General features: G+C 43.6%; 1 protein-coding gene and 1 long non-coding RNA gene across 2 annotated transcripts in view; one reads left to right on the forward strand and one right to left on the reverse strand.

Moving 5' to 3' along the window:
• The window catches only part of TTC7A (tetratricopeptide repeat domain 7A), a 2220458-nt gene that overhangs the window by 1499726 nt on the left and 703292 nt on the right, over positions 1–17440 (reverse strand). The window contains exon 10 of the mRNA XM_069608425.1: positions 3921–4004. Coding sequence (XP_069464526.1) covers positions 3921–4004 — 84 coding nt within the window. The remainder of the gene's footprint in view (positions 1–3920; positions 4005–17440) is intronic.
• The window catches only part of LOC138468031 (uncharacterized), a 131722-nt gene that overhangs the window by 88632 nt on the left and 25650 nt on the right, over positions 1–17440 (forward strand). The gene's annotated exons all lie outside the window — the stretch shown is intronic.

The raw sequence follows: 17440 nt of genomic DNA on the forward strand, positions 1-17440 counted from the left end.
AAGCCCATGCTTTCAGCTCGACCACCTTACAGGTATTGTACCATTCCCTCCCTTCCCCCCAGAAGCTCAACATCTGTAGAGCCCCGGTCCTGTGTAGACTGGACTTATACCACAGCCTCTTCCTTATGCTCCCCCGTTGTTGTCTATGCCCCCTTCGGCTAATCTAGAATCGGGCTGCAAGTCTTATCCTTTTGCCTCAAGCCCAGGGATCGCATCACTGCAGCCCTAAAATGTGTACATTGGCTCCTGCTAATTGCAAGGATTACAATATGTCCAAGTTTGTTTCCCCTAAATACTGCCCTGCTAGAGCTCTCGCTGCTGCAACTCCAATACTCTGCTTGCCAACCACTTTTTGAAACAGAAAGCAGTATGCATGTCTCTGTCTTCAGCCGGTGCCTGACTTTGGAACAGCCTTTCTGCTCCTCTTTTACTTGAGCTGGACTTCCTTAAGTTCCAAAAACTTCCAAAAACATTTGTGTTCCTGTTTTACTTAATCCTTTGCCTGCTAACTCATACCACTGCCACAGAGACTGGTGGCCTGGTCCCTCATGAACCTCACAGGTGCCAGGCCCTATATGTAGTTGACACCAGTACACCCTCCTTCCCCCTTCAGCACTTCCCTTGTGGGTCTACCGTCTGGTGGATGTGTACCACACTCTTGGGACTCGTCTGCCCCAGAAGGTAGCTAGTGGCCTCCAGTTTGGCATGTCTTGGCACTTTCCTTCTGGGCTTGTATAAGCACTTGGTAATCCCTACTCCTCTTTCAATTCATTCATTTCTTTTACTGCACAATGCATTTGTGCATTTATAGCAGCAGTGTGTACAATCTTTTGAATAAGCAAGTGAAATACGTATGCAAACAAGTTTTGTAGAACATTTGTCAGTGGTAGTTGGCACGTGGAAGTTTAATATGTTGATAGGGTTATATGTAGGGTTTTCTAAACTGATTGGTGAATGTATGTGTGTTTCAAAGCAGGCAATGAGGGAGTGCTACAAACATAACAGTAAAAAGGATAGAAAGTCTGTCTTGTGCGATGGTTTGCACTTGCAATCCAGGTTTTCTTTAATAATGCATGGCATAGAGAGGGGACTGCAGAGACCACAGATAGTCATGAAGGGCCATGGATTATGGTCCGTGTTGTATGCTAGAGAAAAGTATTTGGGACAGAAAATTGTTTCTGTGCTTTTTTCTTTTTCTCTAGCATACAATTGTCCATTATTTCCATTAGCATAGTAGAAAATGGTAATGGAAATGTTGGAGAATCTTATTGAGTGTAACTACTTTACTGAAAAATGTAAAGTAGATGGAGTCTATAAGCTTATTTGTTTACTTATATTTTTTTAACTGTGAAAGGTGGTTCCTGAAGGAACCTTTTTCCTGTGTTTTTTTATTGCAATTTTATTTTCCAGCAGAGGCCAGGAAGTAAGGTAGGGAGGGAAGTAAAGCAAGGGGCAGTAAGCACAGCTATGGAGAGGCAGGTGAACAGGGGAAGATATTGGGTGTGATTTACATATAAGGTAGGGGGCAGTGTTTGTCATGCTCCTTGATTATAGCCTTGAAAGTGCTTCAAAACTGCTCCTCCCTGCACAGCAGTGTGTTGCAGTATATACCGAGTTGTCTTGTCTTTGAAGGATATGGATCAACAGCCTCAACAGATTGAAAAGTAGCCGGACGGGTTTTGTGACCCACAGGAGTAGCCTGTGAGGTTGTAGTATTGGTTGAGGAAAATGAGGTAGAGGAAGATAGCCTATTACTTCCTGAGAAAGGAACAGCCTTTCTGAGAGTAATCCGGTGGTTGGATTTGGTGTGGCAGCGAATGGAGATGGTGTCGTAGGAGTACTGCCCAGGTTATCTTTGACTGAGTTGCACTCAGTGCATTTCACTTTGGTATCCTTAGCCTTTGGTACACACCCAACAGTGGTAAAGAACTGCCGCACTGATGATTCTCTCTGGGTGCTATCGGTAGGCATTTCTTCTGCCTCATCTTCCTGGTCCTCTTAATTGATTTCTGAATTATTGCACTTCTTCCGTTGTCTAATCTCCACAGATGGTGGTGGTAGCTCCTGAGGAGGAGAGATGGCAATAGCTGATGCCATTTCTGGAGATAAATAGCAATTCTGCTAATATTCTTCCAAGCATGTGCTGAGTCCTAGATTGTTAATGGATAATGAGTAAGAATAGGTGTAGCAGCTGTGCAAGGGTACATTTTCAGCTTCAAACTTCCTAGATCAGCTGAAAATGCAGTTTCCAACTGTTCGAGAAGCATGGACCCGTTTGTGAAGTGGGGACGTGTTCACGAACACGTCATCATGCCGCGTGTGCGCGCGTGGTCATGTGACACTGTCTGGAAAGGCTGCGATGACGTTGGACGTTCGCGAACGTCTGCAAACACAAAAACAGTGGAAAAAGTTACAAAACGTTTATAGAAGTGTTAGAAATGTTGCGAGGAGGTTGGGAATTGCACCGTTTTAAGTTCAATCTTTCTACATCGGCTGAAAATGCTGCTTATTTGGGTGTAAGTATGATATTAGGAAGTTGTAGCAAATTAGGGTACACTGGTAAAAATCCATGAAATTCGGTGAAACAGCTTTGTTAAGGGGACGTCATGAGTTAAGTTGCACTAAAAAAACAATGAAATCCAGAGGAAAAAAGTTGTTAAAGGGACGTTATGGTTAAGTTGCAGTAATAGAAATCTATGAAATTCAATGAAAAAACTTTGTTAAAGGGATGTTATGGTTAAGTTGCACTAACAAAAACCTATGAAATTCTTAACAAATTTCTTGGGTTACAAGTAAAACCCAAGAAATTCACCAGTTATGTTAAGCTAAGCAACCATAGCTTGTGCCACCACCGTGCACTGCTATAACTAACACCCAGGACATCAAAGATGACAACACAAGTGTCATTGATGACATCACTTATGATATCACATATGAAATTAATTTGGATTAAAAGTCCCTAGAAGGGGTTGTGTTCATAATGTTGGTAAACGGATGTCAGGGGTGATCGGGAGACCTATCATAAACTACTTTATGTATTAAAGAATGTACTCATCTAAACAAAACATTATATTGGAGTGCGCTTGTTAATACAGGAACCTAATCAGGCATACACATAGGCAATGGCTACAGCATGCACCATAGAAGTACAATATTTTTTATCTGTTAATTTTGGGTAGTCAAATAACGAATGATACTGTATCAGAGTTTTGCTTAATGTTAAAGATGAAATAAATAGCTAACAATTCAAGACTACTACATAGTTTTCCTCAAAAGGGTTCGCCCATTGCTATCCACCAGCAGGTAGCTGAAAGTCAACAACCCATCTTTGCTCCTTTCTCAACCCCTCACCCTATGCTGATCTTGTCCTCGCTCTATACTCCCATCTGCAGATGGGAAAGACTTGAAGTATTTCTAACCATCCACCCTAGAGCAGCAAGGGGCAACACAAGTGCACACCGGTGTCAGACATTTATCCCTTCTAACAGATTAATACATATTTTGGCAGTGAAATTATACATTGTAGAAAATAATGTTCTAATTAAAAATCAATGCAAATTAAATGTAAATGTCTATATTGATGAAAAATAAGCAGACCTTTGCTTTGGGTGCCCTTGTATTTTGCAACCGAGAAGAAGACACCTCATTAATTACCCATGTCCTGGTGCAAACAAGTCTCTCCATCACACACATGTTTACTGCATAAACAAAATTGCCATACCTCTTTGTGAGGGTATGGAAATAGAAAACGCGCCAGCTGCGCCGAATGTGGCGCCCTACTTACCGGAATCAGAACAGCCATGTTACGACACATGGCAGCTGGTGTCATACAAACACTCTACCCACTCATTAATATATTTAAAGAAAATGTGTAAAAATACCGCGAGAGCCACCGTTACTGTTTACGGCTGAAGTCTTACCTTCCCGCAAGCGATCATGGAAAGCGCCAACTGGTACCAGAGGTGGAACTCCCCGCAGGCAAACTTCATGGCTCGCTCCAAGCACTGAAAGAAAGGGTTGTGACAGCGTCAGCTACAGACACACTTTACCGCCTTTGGGATTTTTATTTGCTGTTTATAATTCAAGGGACTGATGTTTAAATACTCTAATTGAAAGGGGCAACTGTGTACCCTAAATGAAGAGAATGTGCATGGCGGTGGGGTGGTCTAATCAATTTCAAGTGCAACACATTAACGAGAAAACAAAAGCACATACCATTTTCATAATCTACTTGTGACATCACAATTTGCCAAATCTATTTCAATGTTCTAGCTGATTTTATAACAAGACAGTGGGCCCATGTTACACGCAATGACTCTTTCAATGTGTGCTCCCTGAAGCAAATGCTTTGTTGCTTCACGAATAATTGAATGACCTCAAGGAAACCAAACTTGAGAAGACATCCATAATCATCTGGGTTTCCGGCACCTTTCAGACAGAAAAGTATCTGCTTTTGTCATAAAATAGCTCAGATGGTTGTGTGCACGCTGTAGGCATTTGCGTTAATCCAGCCAGAGCAGGCTCACGCTTAGAAGTGGGAGGAATGGGCATATAGATGCTATAAATAAAACAGATATAATACCTGTTATTTCCTAGGCTCTGACAGAGTTCTGACCACCCTCTGGAAGTCTTTCTTCCCATTTGCCATCTCTCTCGCTTTAGGCTATCCCCCTTTCTTTTAATCCTAAACAGATTCTCTATCCTTTTTCCATACTTTCAAAGAATATTGTGATTTTGAGCTCGAAACTGAAACATCGTTTTTGCATTTGTATTTGTGTTTAATTTAATCATAATTAGAATTACAATTGTAATCATCACTTCTGTGTGTGTGTATGTAAAACCATTTGAGGAAATTAACTAGTTTTAATTGTCACTTTGCGAAATGTGAAATTAATTTTAGATAAGTTACTTACTAATGTAATCATTTTATCTTTCTTTTTTGTGAAATATGTGATAGTTAATGTTTTGAGTTTTGATAAGTTTAATTTTGTATGTGTAAAGTTTATATTTAAACTGTATCACATTAATAAAATATTATATTATATTTAATTTAATTTGTATCACGCTTTTGATAAAGCACTTGTACAAAAGTAAACAAAAAATGGGTACAATTAGTATGAACAGTACACTCAGGGTAAATCAGCGCAGAAGGGTGGAGTCAAGTTGTCGAGAGGGCGGATAGGAAATTAGTTTTGGGATTGTTTTGAAAAATACAGAGAGAGGAGGAAGAAAGACTAGAAAGAGGGAGAGAGTTCCGATGCTTGGGGGCACGTGAGATAAAAGGAACGGAAACGAGAGGATGCACGGGGTGGGGGGTTTAGGGACAGAGGGAAGAAACTGATTCTGAGAGTGGAGAGTGTGGGGCGGAGAATATAGTGAGATATGTGAAGAGAGGTAAAGGGGGCGAGACCATGGATACACTTAAAGACGAAGGACAGGAAGTGATACGGGATACGAGATATAGCGATTGGAGAGGACGTAATAGAGAACAGAGAGGAAAAAGAGAAGAGAAGATGAACAGAGGAGTTACAGAAGAAGCGAAGAGCGACAAGATAAGAATCAGGAAGGCCGAGCAGAAGAAATGAGCAATAGTCGATACGAGAAAAAAATAGGCAGGAAAGATGAAGCTTGGTGGCATGAAAAGAGATAGGGCCGGTCATGGCAGATAGTGAAAAGAGAGTAGCGACAGGATCGGGCAGTGGAAGAGATGTGCAGAGAGAAGACCGAAGGGCCATAGATTACACCCAGGTTGCGAGCGGAACAGGAGAAAGGAAGGGAGGGGAGGGGGAAAGAGAGGGAGGGGGGGGAAAAGTGGGGAGAATCATAATAGATCATTTGAAACTTTAATTTTCAAGGGATTGACATCCAATGTTTTACTTCATTTGTATAAGCACTGTATTTACTGTGGTTACATGTGTATGCTTAGTAGTGTCTGGTTCTTTTGGCAGTGTGTGAGTATTTGTGGCTCGCATCAGTGTGTGTATAATGTGATGGAATGGTGCGAGCACTTTGTGGGCGTGTGTGCGGTATACGCATGTATGTGCCATCTGTGAAAAGTATGTGCATTTAAGTGCAGAGTGTGGGTTTATTTGCAGTGTGCATGCACATGTTAGCGTCTATGTGCGATATCTGGCTACATGTGCGAGTGTAAGGCTGACTGTGCAGGGTGAGGGTGTATGTACGAGTGTTTAGATGCATGTGCCTTATGTTGGTTTGTGTACAGTGGGTGGGCAAATGCACAGTGTATGGGTCTCCGTGCGGTGTGTTGGTGTATGTTCGGTGTGGGCATATGTTCAGTGTGTGAATGCATGCACAGTGTAAATGTGCATACATTGTGTGGGTGTAAATGCTCTGGGTGATTAAGCTGCATGTTTGAGGCATGCAGGCAAATTGCGTTCAAATATTCGGCTTGGGGTGGCATGCATGATGATATTTTTTGCATAAAAGCAATGAGGTGAGTGGAGGGTTGGTAACAGTAAAACTCTTTACTAAAGTAGTCCAGTGATTGGATCCGGTGCCGACCCGAAGTTGAAGGAGGGCATGCCCCCCTATCAAGGTTTCAGAATGTTTACTTTCAAAAAAATCTGAGGCCCTGTTCGGGGAAGCGACTGCCTTTCGTGTCCATTTCCGTGTGGCTCTGAGTTGACCAGGCCACATATTTACTTTGAGGTAAGACTGCACTTCTGAGAATAATACTATAAGTAGAATTAAGAATACCTGATTAGGCATGTTGAGGTGGTGGCCAGATGTGAAAGGGAGCTTATTGCAAGATGGGCCCAGATCAGGACAGAGGAGCATCAGGAGAGACTTCTAAAGATGCCAATTAACCAATTCTACTAACAATTTCCACCTCTGCACACACCTCTCAAACTCCAAACCAAACACAACCACAAACCTACAGCACAACATAGCGCACAAACTTAACTGCACTGCAACAACAAAACAAAAACACACATAGACCTCCACAACAGTACACGACGACTACCGGCTACAAACACCCCAGGCCCAGCCAACGGACCCACTGGGCTGTGGCCGTCAACAGCACATCACTACTCTCTTGCACTTTTCCTACTTCCTCCCACTAACTCACCCTCCCTTCCTCTTCCAGAGCCGCCAGTGCACCAGGGGACCACTACGGTGGTGATAGTGCGCGGTACAAATGTCCTTTAACATTATCATTAACATGTAGAACCCAGCAGACCTTTTGGAGATGAACAACAGATTCAGGCTTAACCAAAGACTGAATGAATTAAACCACCCATCATGATGAACAGAGCCTTCACGTTTCCTGTGGCCATGCGTGACACCATCCAGTCCCTTTTTTGGCTTGGAATTCAGGGACTTCTAGTTTTTATATCAAATGGGAAATACAAAATTACAAGTCTCAGAATCAAAAGTGGAAAAAATAGGACTGGATGTGTGTCTCACACAGGGCCATGGGAAACTTACTTACGGGTGAGTTTGGAATGAACAGAGTCAAGAAGATAATAACCGACTCACCCACTGAAAACCCAGTACGGAGAATATGACCTTGGGTGGCACATCCCCTTTTATTGTTTAGACAACGTAGGATGTTGCCCGTCAGACGGAGAGCCTACAACGTAACAACACTATCAATATCTTAACACATTTTTAGTGACAACACACATATATAAACCCCATCAACAGAAAACGCAACTATGCTTACCTCCACCCATACTACTATTCCATTACATAGTAATTGAATCGGCCTAGTCGTCTGTGGCCACCTCAACTCTGGTATCTGGACTGTTGCGCAACAATCATAGCTCCTGTGCCAGGGAAATCCTGGAAATCTCTGAAGTATCAGGTCATCCACTTGAATGGTTTATTGGCCAGTTGTAGCATTTTCGGTGGGGGTGGCCCACAACCAAATATGTGGAACCAGCTGCAATTGCATACCACAGAGAAACCACGTCTATCGGCCATCACCATTGAGCTTTTCTTCTTAGTTATTGTCAATGCGGTCGTCTCATACAGGTAAACACATCTGGTGCTACGGGGACGGCTGTGCACCATCACTGAGTCTCCTACCTCCATGGAAATCTCTCTCAGGAGGCTTCTGGTGGTCTCTCTTCGATGAGCCACTTCCTGCGACAAGGGTGCCTGGGCACCCCCCACAAATGCAATATGCTCAAATGTTCCCATACTTTCAATGAAATGTCCTGAAAATATGGTCACCAGCACCACCTGGTAAATTCAAACCCTGCCTGCGACATGCACAACCTCGAAGGATCTGGTCATGCAAATTCCCTGGATTCGTGGTCCATGATCATGGATCTGACTTTTTAACCTAGAAAAGCTTCCACCAGTGAGAGCCCTGTAGTGGTGTGTGGAATCATGAGATACGCCATAAGAAATAGCGTTAGCGCTGGCTCGACTGTTAACAATTCTGATGAAAAATGCCTTGTTAAGTGTCTTCATAAAGTGCTCAATATCCTTGGGCCAGCAGGGGGTGAATCCCATATGAGTGATTCTGTAGAACCTCATAAGACACTCAAACTCCTTGCTATGCAAAAGAGGCCCATTGTCCGATCTATTGGAGTCTGGGATACCATGGGCCGCAAGCATTTCCTCAAGCACCAGGATAATTGCATCTGCTGCCGATGATGATTCAAATCACACTTCCGGACACTGGAATGCTCATCATGTACCACAATGAAGTGACAGGATTGTTGTAGAGTTCCACAGTCAATACTAAGAACGTTCCAGGGCTCCACTGCCCTTGAGGGTGATGCGGTGAGGGGTTCACGAGTTAGGGGCTTAGCTGCTTGACACGACAAACAGTGGTTCAGTGCTACATCCAATTTAGCTTCTAGATCAGAGAACCATGTTTTCTCGCAGATATAGATCAGGGAACAACACTTTCTTGAGGAAGTGAGCCTTTGTCTTGCTCTGCTCCTTATGTGCTGCATGTGCCAGGTGCATGACTTGTTCATGGAGATCAGGGGTAACAAGTTATTGTGATCTCTTAGTAACACCCATTTGGTGCAAATATGTAGCTCACCCCTCACTTACCAAAGACCCTGCAGGAAAGTCTGAGATTCTGTTGTTCAGTGCTGCTTTGCTGTCACGAAAGTCCCCCACTGACCAGCATGTAATTGGGCGAGGAGAACCTGCAGTCCCTCGTTACTCGCTGTGGCCTCCACAAAGTATTGGATGGACTTTGACTTTGATATAATTGACATTGTAATATTTGAAATGAGTTCTTCCACATCCCTGCCCACTTCTTTCTACCCACTGGTAGGTTAAAGTGGACGGAGAGACAGATCGTCCGGCAGGGATATCCACCTCAATTCTAAGGAGCAACACTGCCCCATAGTCATGGAGGTGTCGTAGCCACCTTTCTAGCTCAATTGGTGGGCTGTGGAGAAGACCACTGCATGATAGGAACCAGGGGTTTGCGATCTGTGTAGACAGTTACTAGGGGAACAAAGACATATAGGCAGAAGTCCTTACAGCTCCACCAAACCACAAGCGTCTCCTGCTCTATCTGACTATACCTCTTTCAGTGGAGGAAAGTACTTTATGGGCATAATCCTTCGGTCTCCATTCTCCCTTGTCATCCACTTTGACAAGTACTGCTCCAAGACTGATCAGGCTGGCACCCACCACCAGCTCCTTGGGTTTTGACGGCTCCTTGAACACCATTGTGGTGTCAGCAATTAGAGACACTTTGATGCTCCAGAAAGGATCTTGTTCTGTCTGGTCCTAAGACCAATCCTGATGCTTTTACATCAGCACACTGAGCCATTCTGTGATGGTTCAACATCCCCAGAAAACTGGATACCTCCAATGGAGATGTGGGGGGTGTGGCCTCCTTAATGTATGCCACGTACTGAAGTTTGTGCAAAGGGCTTTACCTTGAACAGAAACCCATAAAAGCTCAAAGCTCAACTTTCAGGCCATGTTGCTTCAGTAAATGAAACACAGTTGTTAGTCTTCAGAGGTGTACCATTTCCGATGAAGTGAAAATAACAATGTCATCACTCATATTAAGAACTTTGAGGTGCCCCACCAACACCCCTCTAATGGTGTGCTGAAATACCTCATTCGCGCAGGACACTCCGAAGCTGAGCCGTTTGTACCAAAACAGCCCCACATCTGAGGAAAAGGTGGTGATAGGCCTAGGATGGGAATCAGCATGAAAAGAACCTGACGGTAGCCAGCATTTAGGTCAAAAGTAGAACATACAAATGTGCTCCTTGTAAGTACACCATGAAGCCATTGAGAGAGGTGGCAAGGATTTTCTTACGCTGAATAGTCCTGTTTGAGAACCACATATCAACGCTTATCCTCACCTCATTGGGTTGTTTGGGCTTGTTTGTCACAACGATTTGGTAGAGACATGGTGTGGGTCCCTTAAGTCTCTTAATGATGTCTGCAGCCTCTGTTTTGTTTAGTTATTCTTCTACCTTCTTCCACAGATGAAAAGGTATCCTGCTTTGGTGTAGAGCTATCAGCTATATTGATGGGTCAATGTGTAGTCAGAGGTCCTGTCCTCGGAGGTATCTGAAGCCCTGAAACAAATCTTTGAAGTCTTTAAGTAACTTATCAATATTCTTTTGGAATAATTGTTATGCAAAATGCATGAGACCGAGATGTTCAGATGTAGTACAGTTCAGTAGTGTGTCTTTTGCCGCTGGTGTCCCACAGAAAGTTGCAGGTGTCGAAGATCGGTCATGGCTGGCCTGCATGTGGAAAGCCTCATCTAATGGAAGGGGTGATGACCCTCCATATGTAAAAATACAAATCTGTGGTGTGGGAAGCTTAGAAGGAGGGTATAACCTCTCAAATTGGGATGCTGGTATGATGTTTACCGATGCCCAAGCGTCTACGAGGACAGGAACTTGTATTAAGAGTATTATTACTTTAGCACAAAGACTTCTCGCAATGTCCATTTTCATCCTGGTGAACCGCAGAGATGAAGAAAATGTTATCAGTGTGCTTTTCTTCCTTCTTCCTATTTATTCGCTACCACTGCTGCTCTACCTTAGGTCCGTAACACAATCATAGGGTCGGCTCCCACAAGTAACAGGCTACAGTGCACAGCATACCTTAAAGAAATGTGTGGGCTTACCGCATATCCCACATGCTTGGCTGACTGCGGGGCATAATTGTATGTGAGGCAGCAGGCCTCCACATGCATCACAAGACTTTATTCGGTCCTCCAGATGTTTGATTCCTGGAGTTCTTGACCATGCATTATTTCTGGTTCAAGGCCATGATGAGGTTTGGATGCAATAGCGCAGGTTTCTTCCACTCAAACTGACTTGAAAGCTTCCTCCATGTGTGTCACTGTCGTTGAAAGTATATTTGCAGGGCTTCTTTTGTGGCTGTGCAAGATTCATCTCTTGGTTGAAGTGTCTGGAATGCTCTCTTGCAAAAAACAGCAACATGGATTCCATGCCCTCATCATTGTCCTTGCATGTAGGAATGAAAAACATCTCTAGGCGTTCCAGCCATAGGTCCCAGCGGGGGCCTAGAATGGCTGGGGCACCCATACATCAAATTCTGATACCAGGTTCCTTGTAAATATTTTGAGGATGCACGCACCCAGAGATACTGATACTCCTGATGATGGGTGAAGTCCACTGCTTGGGGGCATTCTGGATGAGAAACATACTTCATGGTCCACCTCGTTCATGTCCATGGTGGCAGTAGGCTGTGAAATTAGTGTTTGCACAGCAAGTGTGTTAGCAATGTGAGACCATACACACCACTTACCCCAAAAGGGTAGATGTCCTTTTGAAAAGAGAGTAGAGCACCCAGGCACCCAGTCCACACACACAAAGTGGACATTTCCTCACCCTTTTTCTTTTTTTTCAAAACTCCTTCTTTTCAGCTACATTATTGGCAGTTGATAGGGTTTCCTAGCATGAAAAAGTAGAGGAACTCATCTGCTAGGATCTTTATCTGCTCACCATATCTGCAATGTGTCACACATGTCTCCCATCCTTCCAGATGAATGGGAATATGAGGAGGGAGTGTAGGTCCTCATTGGGCAGGACCATGCCCAACTCACTGTTGGGAGTCGGACTGACTTGGTTGCTTCGTCACACCGAAGCGGCATGCGGAGCAGAGTGTGGGAGAGGTCAGGAAGCACTCCACCCACTGTGAGAATCCTGAGGGTACTCTCACTCTTATTGCCCTTGGAATCTAAGCCCAGGTGGCCAGGGAAAGGCCATTGCTCTCAGATCTTGACCCTGGGAGTGGAGAAGTGAGGGAGGATCACCTGGGTGGGCAGTCCTTGAGGATTGGGAGTGGGGTGCCCTTGGGCAAGACATGGTATCCCATTTTCCCACTGATGACTAACCTAACTCTCCACCAACCTTTATGGACTATGATAATCCTGTTCCCCTCATTCTCCCACATGTAACACTTGACAGTAATGGGACAAAGAAGAGGCAACTAAGATCAATGAAGTATATACTCTTTTACCACTCTAGTACTGGGAGGAGGAAGATGCCTGCTAACAACTGTGAGGGTCAGGCATGTCCCTTTAACTATGGTCAGGCATGGCAAATCAAACATCCACACTTGCAGACTGTCAAGGGGCTGCAGGTGTATAAAAAGGGACCAGCCCAGCAAGTAAAGGAGCAACAGGGAGGCCTGTGTGAGGAGCAACAACAGGAGACTCGTGGGATAAGGCAACCATGATGGGACCGGAGAACGAGCAAGGACACCAGCAGTTTTCCTAGAGGATTTGTGGGACCCGATGTGAGTAGGCTGTGCACTTCCCACATGTCTAGGAGCCTCTGTAACTCAGTGTGAGCAGCAGCAGCTCTTGGGAAGCCCAGAGCACAGAGGACGCTGTTCGCGTTCAGGAAGAAAAATTGGAGGTGCCAGAAGTGTGGAAGGAAACACACGACAAGTGAGCAGGGCTCGCGCCGGTGGATTTCCTGGCTTTGGCAGCCAAGAGGAAGTTGCGGGAACCAAGAGGCCAATAAAAGGAACTAAGTAAAGGTGACTTGGTGCACAGGAGCAAGTGTCAAGGAACCTGGGTGGGCTGTATCACCTCGAATTGGAGAAAGGTAAACTTTGAGACTTTTTCATGGAACATTCTTATGGTTGGGAACGGAGAGTTGAAAGAAAGCTGTGTGCTGGAAGAAGCTCAGAACTCTGAGGTCAACACTATTCACTTTAACCTTGACATCCCTAAACACTTGTTAGCTTTAGTTGTGAGGGAAAGGCTATGTTTTGTACACAGATATACTTTTAAGTTGAACTCTTTGACTCAGACTTTCACACAATAGTATATGTTAATGTTAAAGGTTTTTGTACCGCGCACCAATGCCACTGGTGTGGTCTCCAGGTGCTCTAGGGCAAGTTAGGTCTTCAACCATCCTGACATTTAAGTTAATAAATATCTTTTGTTTGAGCTTTAAGTCTGTTGTCTGGGTCTTAAAGTATAAATGCAAAAGGCGATTTGTCATTGAATAGTTCGAGGACATATGACAAAATAACAAAAAATACATTTTATCACATAATACAAAAGTTAATCAAGTACAAAAAATTACAATTATCTAAAACCTCATAAAATACATATACATGTATAATTTTTAGAAGTGTCCAAACTTCTAACTAATACTAAAGGAGACCATACAATCAAACAATAGGATTATGATTTCATTGCCTATACTTCTGTACAAACATGTGTCAACATCAGAGATAAACCTGATATTAGAATATCATAATTGTAAAATGTGATACAATGCATACCTAAACCCGAAGTGGCATGCAGATTGGAGCCTGGGGAAGCCAGGTGGACCACCACCCACCCTCGGTGCACAGCGTGTTTGCGAGGAGTCTAGGAGGCCCTTTGCCCACCTCGCCACCAGTTATATGCGCTGAAAATGGTGGGATCCTTTTGGTACAGAAGTCATTAATTACCGACACACACACTGAAAAGCTGATATGGGGAATGCGCCCATAGTAGGGCATCACCTTTTATTGTTTAGAAGATGTCAGGCGTTGTCCGTCAGAGAGACATCCTACAACATAACATGCAGATACAGTTGCTAAATGCTAGATTTCATTAACAAAACCTTGGGCTTCTGACAGTTGGAGTCTGTTAGTGTTGATAGTGTTTGTAAACAACGAAAATCCACACAATCCTGACAGAAAATGGAGTAACAGGAGGATAGTGTTGGGGCGGTTAGGAAAGGTCACACTTGGGAAGAGGGGTTCACATTGTGCACGCCATATTTGTGACTGTGGCTGCGGCGAAGTTTGTGTGATGTTGCAATTTTATATGTATCCAGCATAGTTAATGTGAATGGGATGTGTTACTTTAAGTGTTACTTTGTGTTTAAGTTGATACATTTTAGATTAGCACACGCGCAGCAAGAAAAGTCAAAATCGGCAATGAAATATAAACACGATCTAGATATGGTGGGTAACGAGGTGCTTAGAAACTGGGCAATGAGGAGTTTCATAATGTGCATTCGAGTAAGAGGATTTGTCATGAAGAACCCATAGTGAAGAGGACACAACAGCTATTAAACATGCATGCATTGATATACACATATAGGGAATTTACAAATCTAAACACAGTGTCCTCTTTTAATAAATTGATTAGACTCTGCAGTCAGTGGTTTGCGAGGTGAATCTTAAGTGACTGGGAAAAACTGATTTTGCAGGATTGAAGGGTGAAGGAGAGGTAATGATTAACAGCGACATTAAGCAGATAGTCAAGCCAACAAGCCATCACAGTTTTTTTTTACCTGGCAGTATTGCAGCAAGGCAGATGTAATCTTTTTAAGTGCATGGGAGTTTATTATTTATTTTTCAGGGGGATATGGTCATTTGCTTTGACCAACAATAAAATTGGGGTGAATTGACACTCGAGGCCAGAGTGACTGATAACTCATGGGTTTCGATTGTTTTCTCAGGGTGTGACCACAGGACATTCATGTTGAATTGGTAGTTGTTTAGATTAGAATGTTCCAACTATGCCAGAAAGTAAGGGTGGATGAGATAGTTACTGCCAGTTCAACGAGAACATGTTTATTATTCCCCTCTTCATATTGTTTCAAGTGCTCTTGCAAACCATGTGCAATTACGTTTTGGGTTAGAAGGTCTCAGGCCAGCAGGGACTTGTAATAAATTATGTTTGTATATGAATGTTTAACTATGTTATGATGTCACGACCTACCATGGACAAATCCTAAAAGAGGATGTGTTGTACACATGAGCTGAAGATGGTAGTTAAGATTATCATGACCAATGAGAACGGCCAGAATTGGAGAAAGATTGGATTTCTTTTGTATAGGTCTTGACCAATCACATGTGGGGGTGGATTGTAATAAAATATATGGGCGTTTTTTAACTGTTGCAAATATGTATATATGGAACACTTGTGTATAGGCGCGTTATAAATGCCATATCACATCATATCATATAATGTGTTAAAACCTCTGTGGTTCGGAGAAACTCAGGTCAGTCTGACTCTATAGAATCATCTGACCCCTCCCGGCCAATTGTACAATAAACTTGCTTTACGCACAAACATGCACTTGCTTCTTAAGTGGTCGGCCTGCTTTCAGTTAAGGGGATTAGAGGCCCACCCCCACAATAGGTACATTTCATTTTCAATTTTTAAGCTAATTTAGCCTTTGGCACCAGCGCCTGCACATCGAGGGTGCCAATTGCTGTGCAGAAGCTGCAGAGGGCATGCAGGAGATGAAGTAGCGAGGGGCACACACACAGCACTCTTCTGCTGCTCGGAACAGCAGGCTTATACCGCCAAATAGCACTGACATTCCAAGCAGCCTGATTGGCTTACCTCCCTGCCCCAGTGTTAATGGCTGTACGGAGATTTTAAGAACTATAGTATAGCAAACAATGGTGTCTCCATTGTTCTGATGTTATAGGAATAATAGTAGCAATTCCACAGTAGAAGGGCATAGAAGAGTCCTTGGCGCATGCCTGGGATGGTAGTGGATAATTTACATTTTTAGAATTAGTTAAACCTGATTACCAAGAAGGAGTGAAACAAAAGCAGAGGAGCTACTCTCAAGGAAGAGATGAAGACAAGTATTTCACAGTGATTGCTCAGAATACGAATAAAATGTAGGCATGCGTTACTTTTGCAGTTAACTCTATTTTACAGGTGCAAATGCAAAGTCCTCTTAAGAGGAAGCTGGTCTCAAGCAATGGCCGATAAAGTCTTGATGTCCTCGGATTGACTTGATGGGAGCTCAGATTAGTGAAGCGTTTGTGGGAATAAATTGCTTCTGAAGAGAATAAGCACTGCCAGAGGTTAATGCAGACTCATAGGTCCTCCGATGGGCGAGAAAGGTGCTGCCAGTCAGCTATCTTGTTGAGTCTCTGTTTTTATAAATTCCCTCATGTGTGAGCGGGTCAGAGGCAATGTTTTTGTCAATGCTCAGCATCCTTGGATTGAGCGAATGGGTGTCTGGGGTAAAAGTGCTTGAGATGGGTAAAAATGCCTCTAGCAGGAGAAGGCTGCATGCTTCAAATCAAGATGCTCTCAGGGGGCTCTCTTCTGGATGCTGGAAAGTCCCTGTGTGTTAGCTGGTGAAGGGAAATGGCAAACAAGTCCTGTTGTCCCCAGCTAGGCTCTTCGAGTGGCCCTCGGTTGGCACTCATAGTTCTTCATTAATGTTCGGATTTGGCACGTTTTTTAAAGTGTATTATTTGGCTTCACCAATAATCTAGGAACACCTCAGGAAAGGCAATCCATAGCAGAGGGACAGGGCTCTGACACACCATTTGCAAGGCAATATTTTACAGCGAACACAAATTCCTAAACTAGCGTGAACTAGAACTAACAATGATTGGTGCCAACATTTGCTTCTTAGTTTCCATATTACCTCCTTTATGAACTAGGTCCTACAAGCGTTACATTAGTCCTTTTGAGTGGTAAAATGTCCACTGCCGTTTGACCACAGGAGCTGAAGAAACACGAAGATGTCACTCAGTGCTTCTTCAGTTTTTGGCAAAAAAGCTCGCAGACAGCAGAGTATCTTTTCTGCTACGTTTCTCCAGGGTAGCAAACAGTTTTCCCAATACTTATTAGGGGATATGGCAACCTACCTTAACGTGGATTGTATTTGTGGCCCTTATAATGACTTCTTGACAAAGAGAATTGCTGGCACATGGGTGCTTGGTAGGTCTGGACCAAACTCTTGGAAACATACCTGCGTTAGCAGATGAATGTTATGGAGAAGAAACATCTGGAAGAAAGGGACAGGTTCATGGATACTGACGAATCCCCAATGTACTTGTGGTGGGCTTCCAAGTCTCGCAGAATGATTTGTTGTCCAATATGGAGCCACGGATCTTGTCATGAATAACAGCTTTATTTGTGGGGTCGTCTAGTCAATAAGGACGTTCTCGGGATAGTCATCAAGTTCAACCAAGTTCATGCAGCCAATCGAGGGACACAAAGTTCCTA

Source organism: Ambystoma mexicanum, chromosome 4q (assembly GCF_040938575.1).
Source record: "Ambystoma mexicanum isolate Mex_15411 chromosome 4q, UKY_AmexF1_1, whole genome shotgun sequence".
NCBI lineage: Eukaryota > Metazoa > Chordata > Amphibia > Caudata > Ambystomatidae > Ambystoma > Ambystoma mexicanum.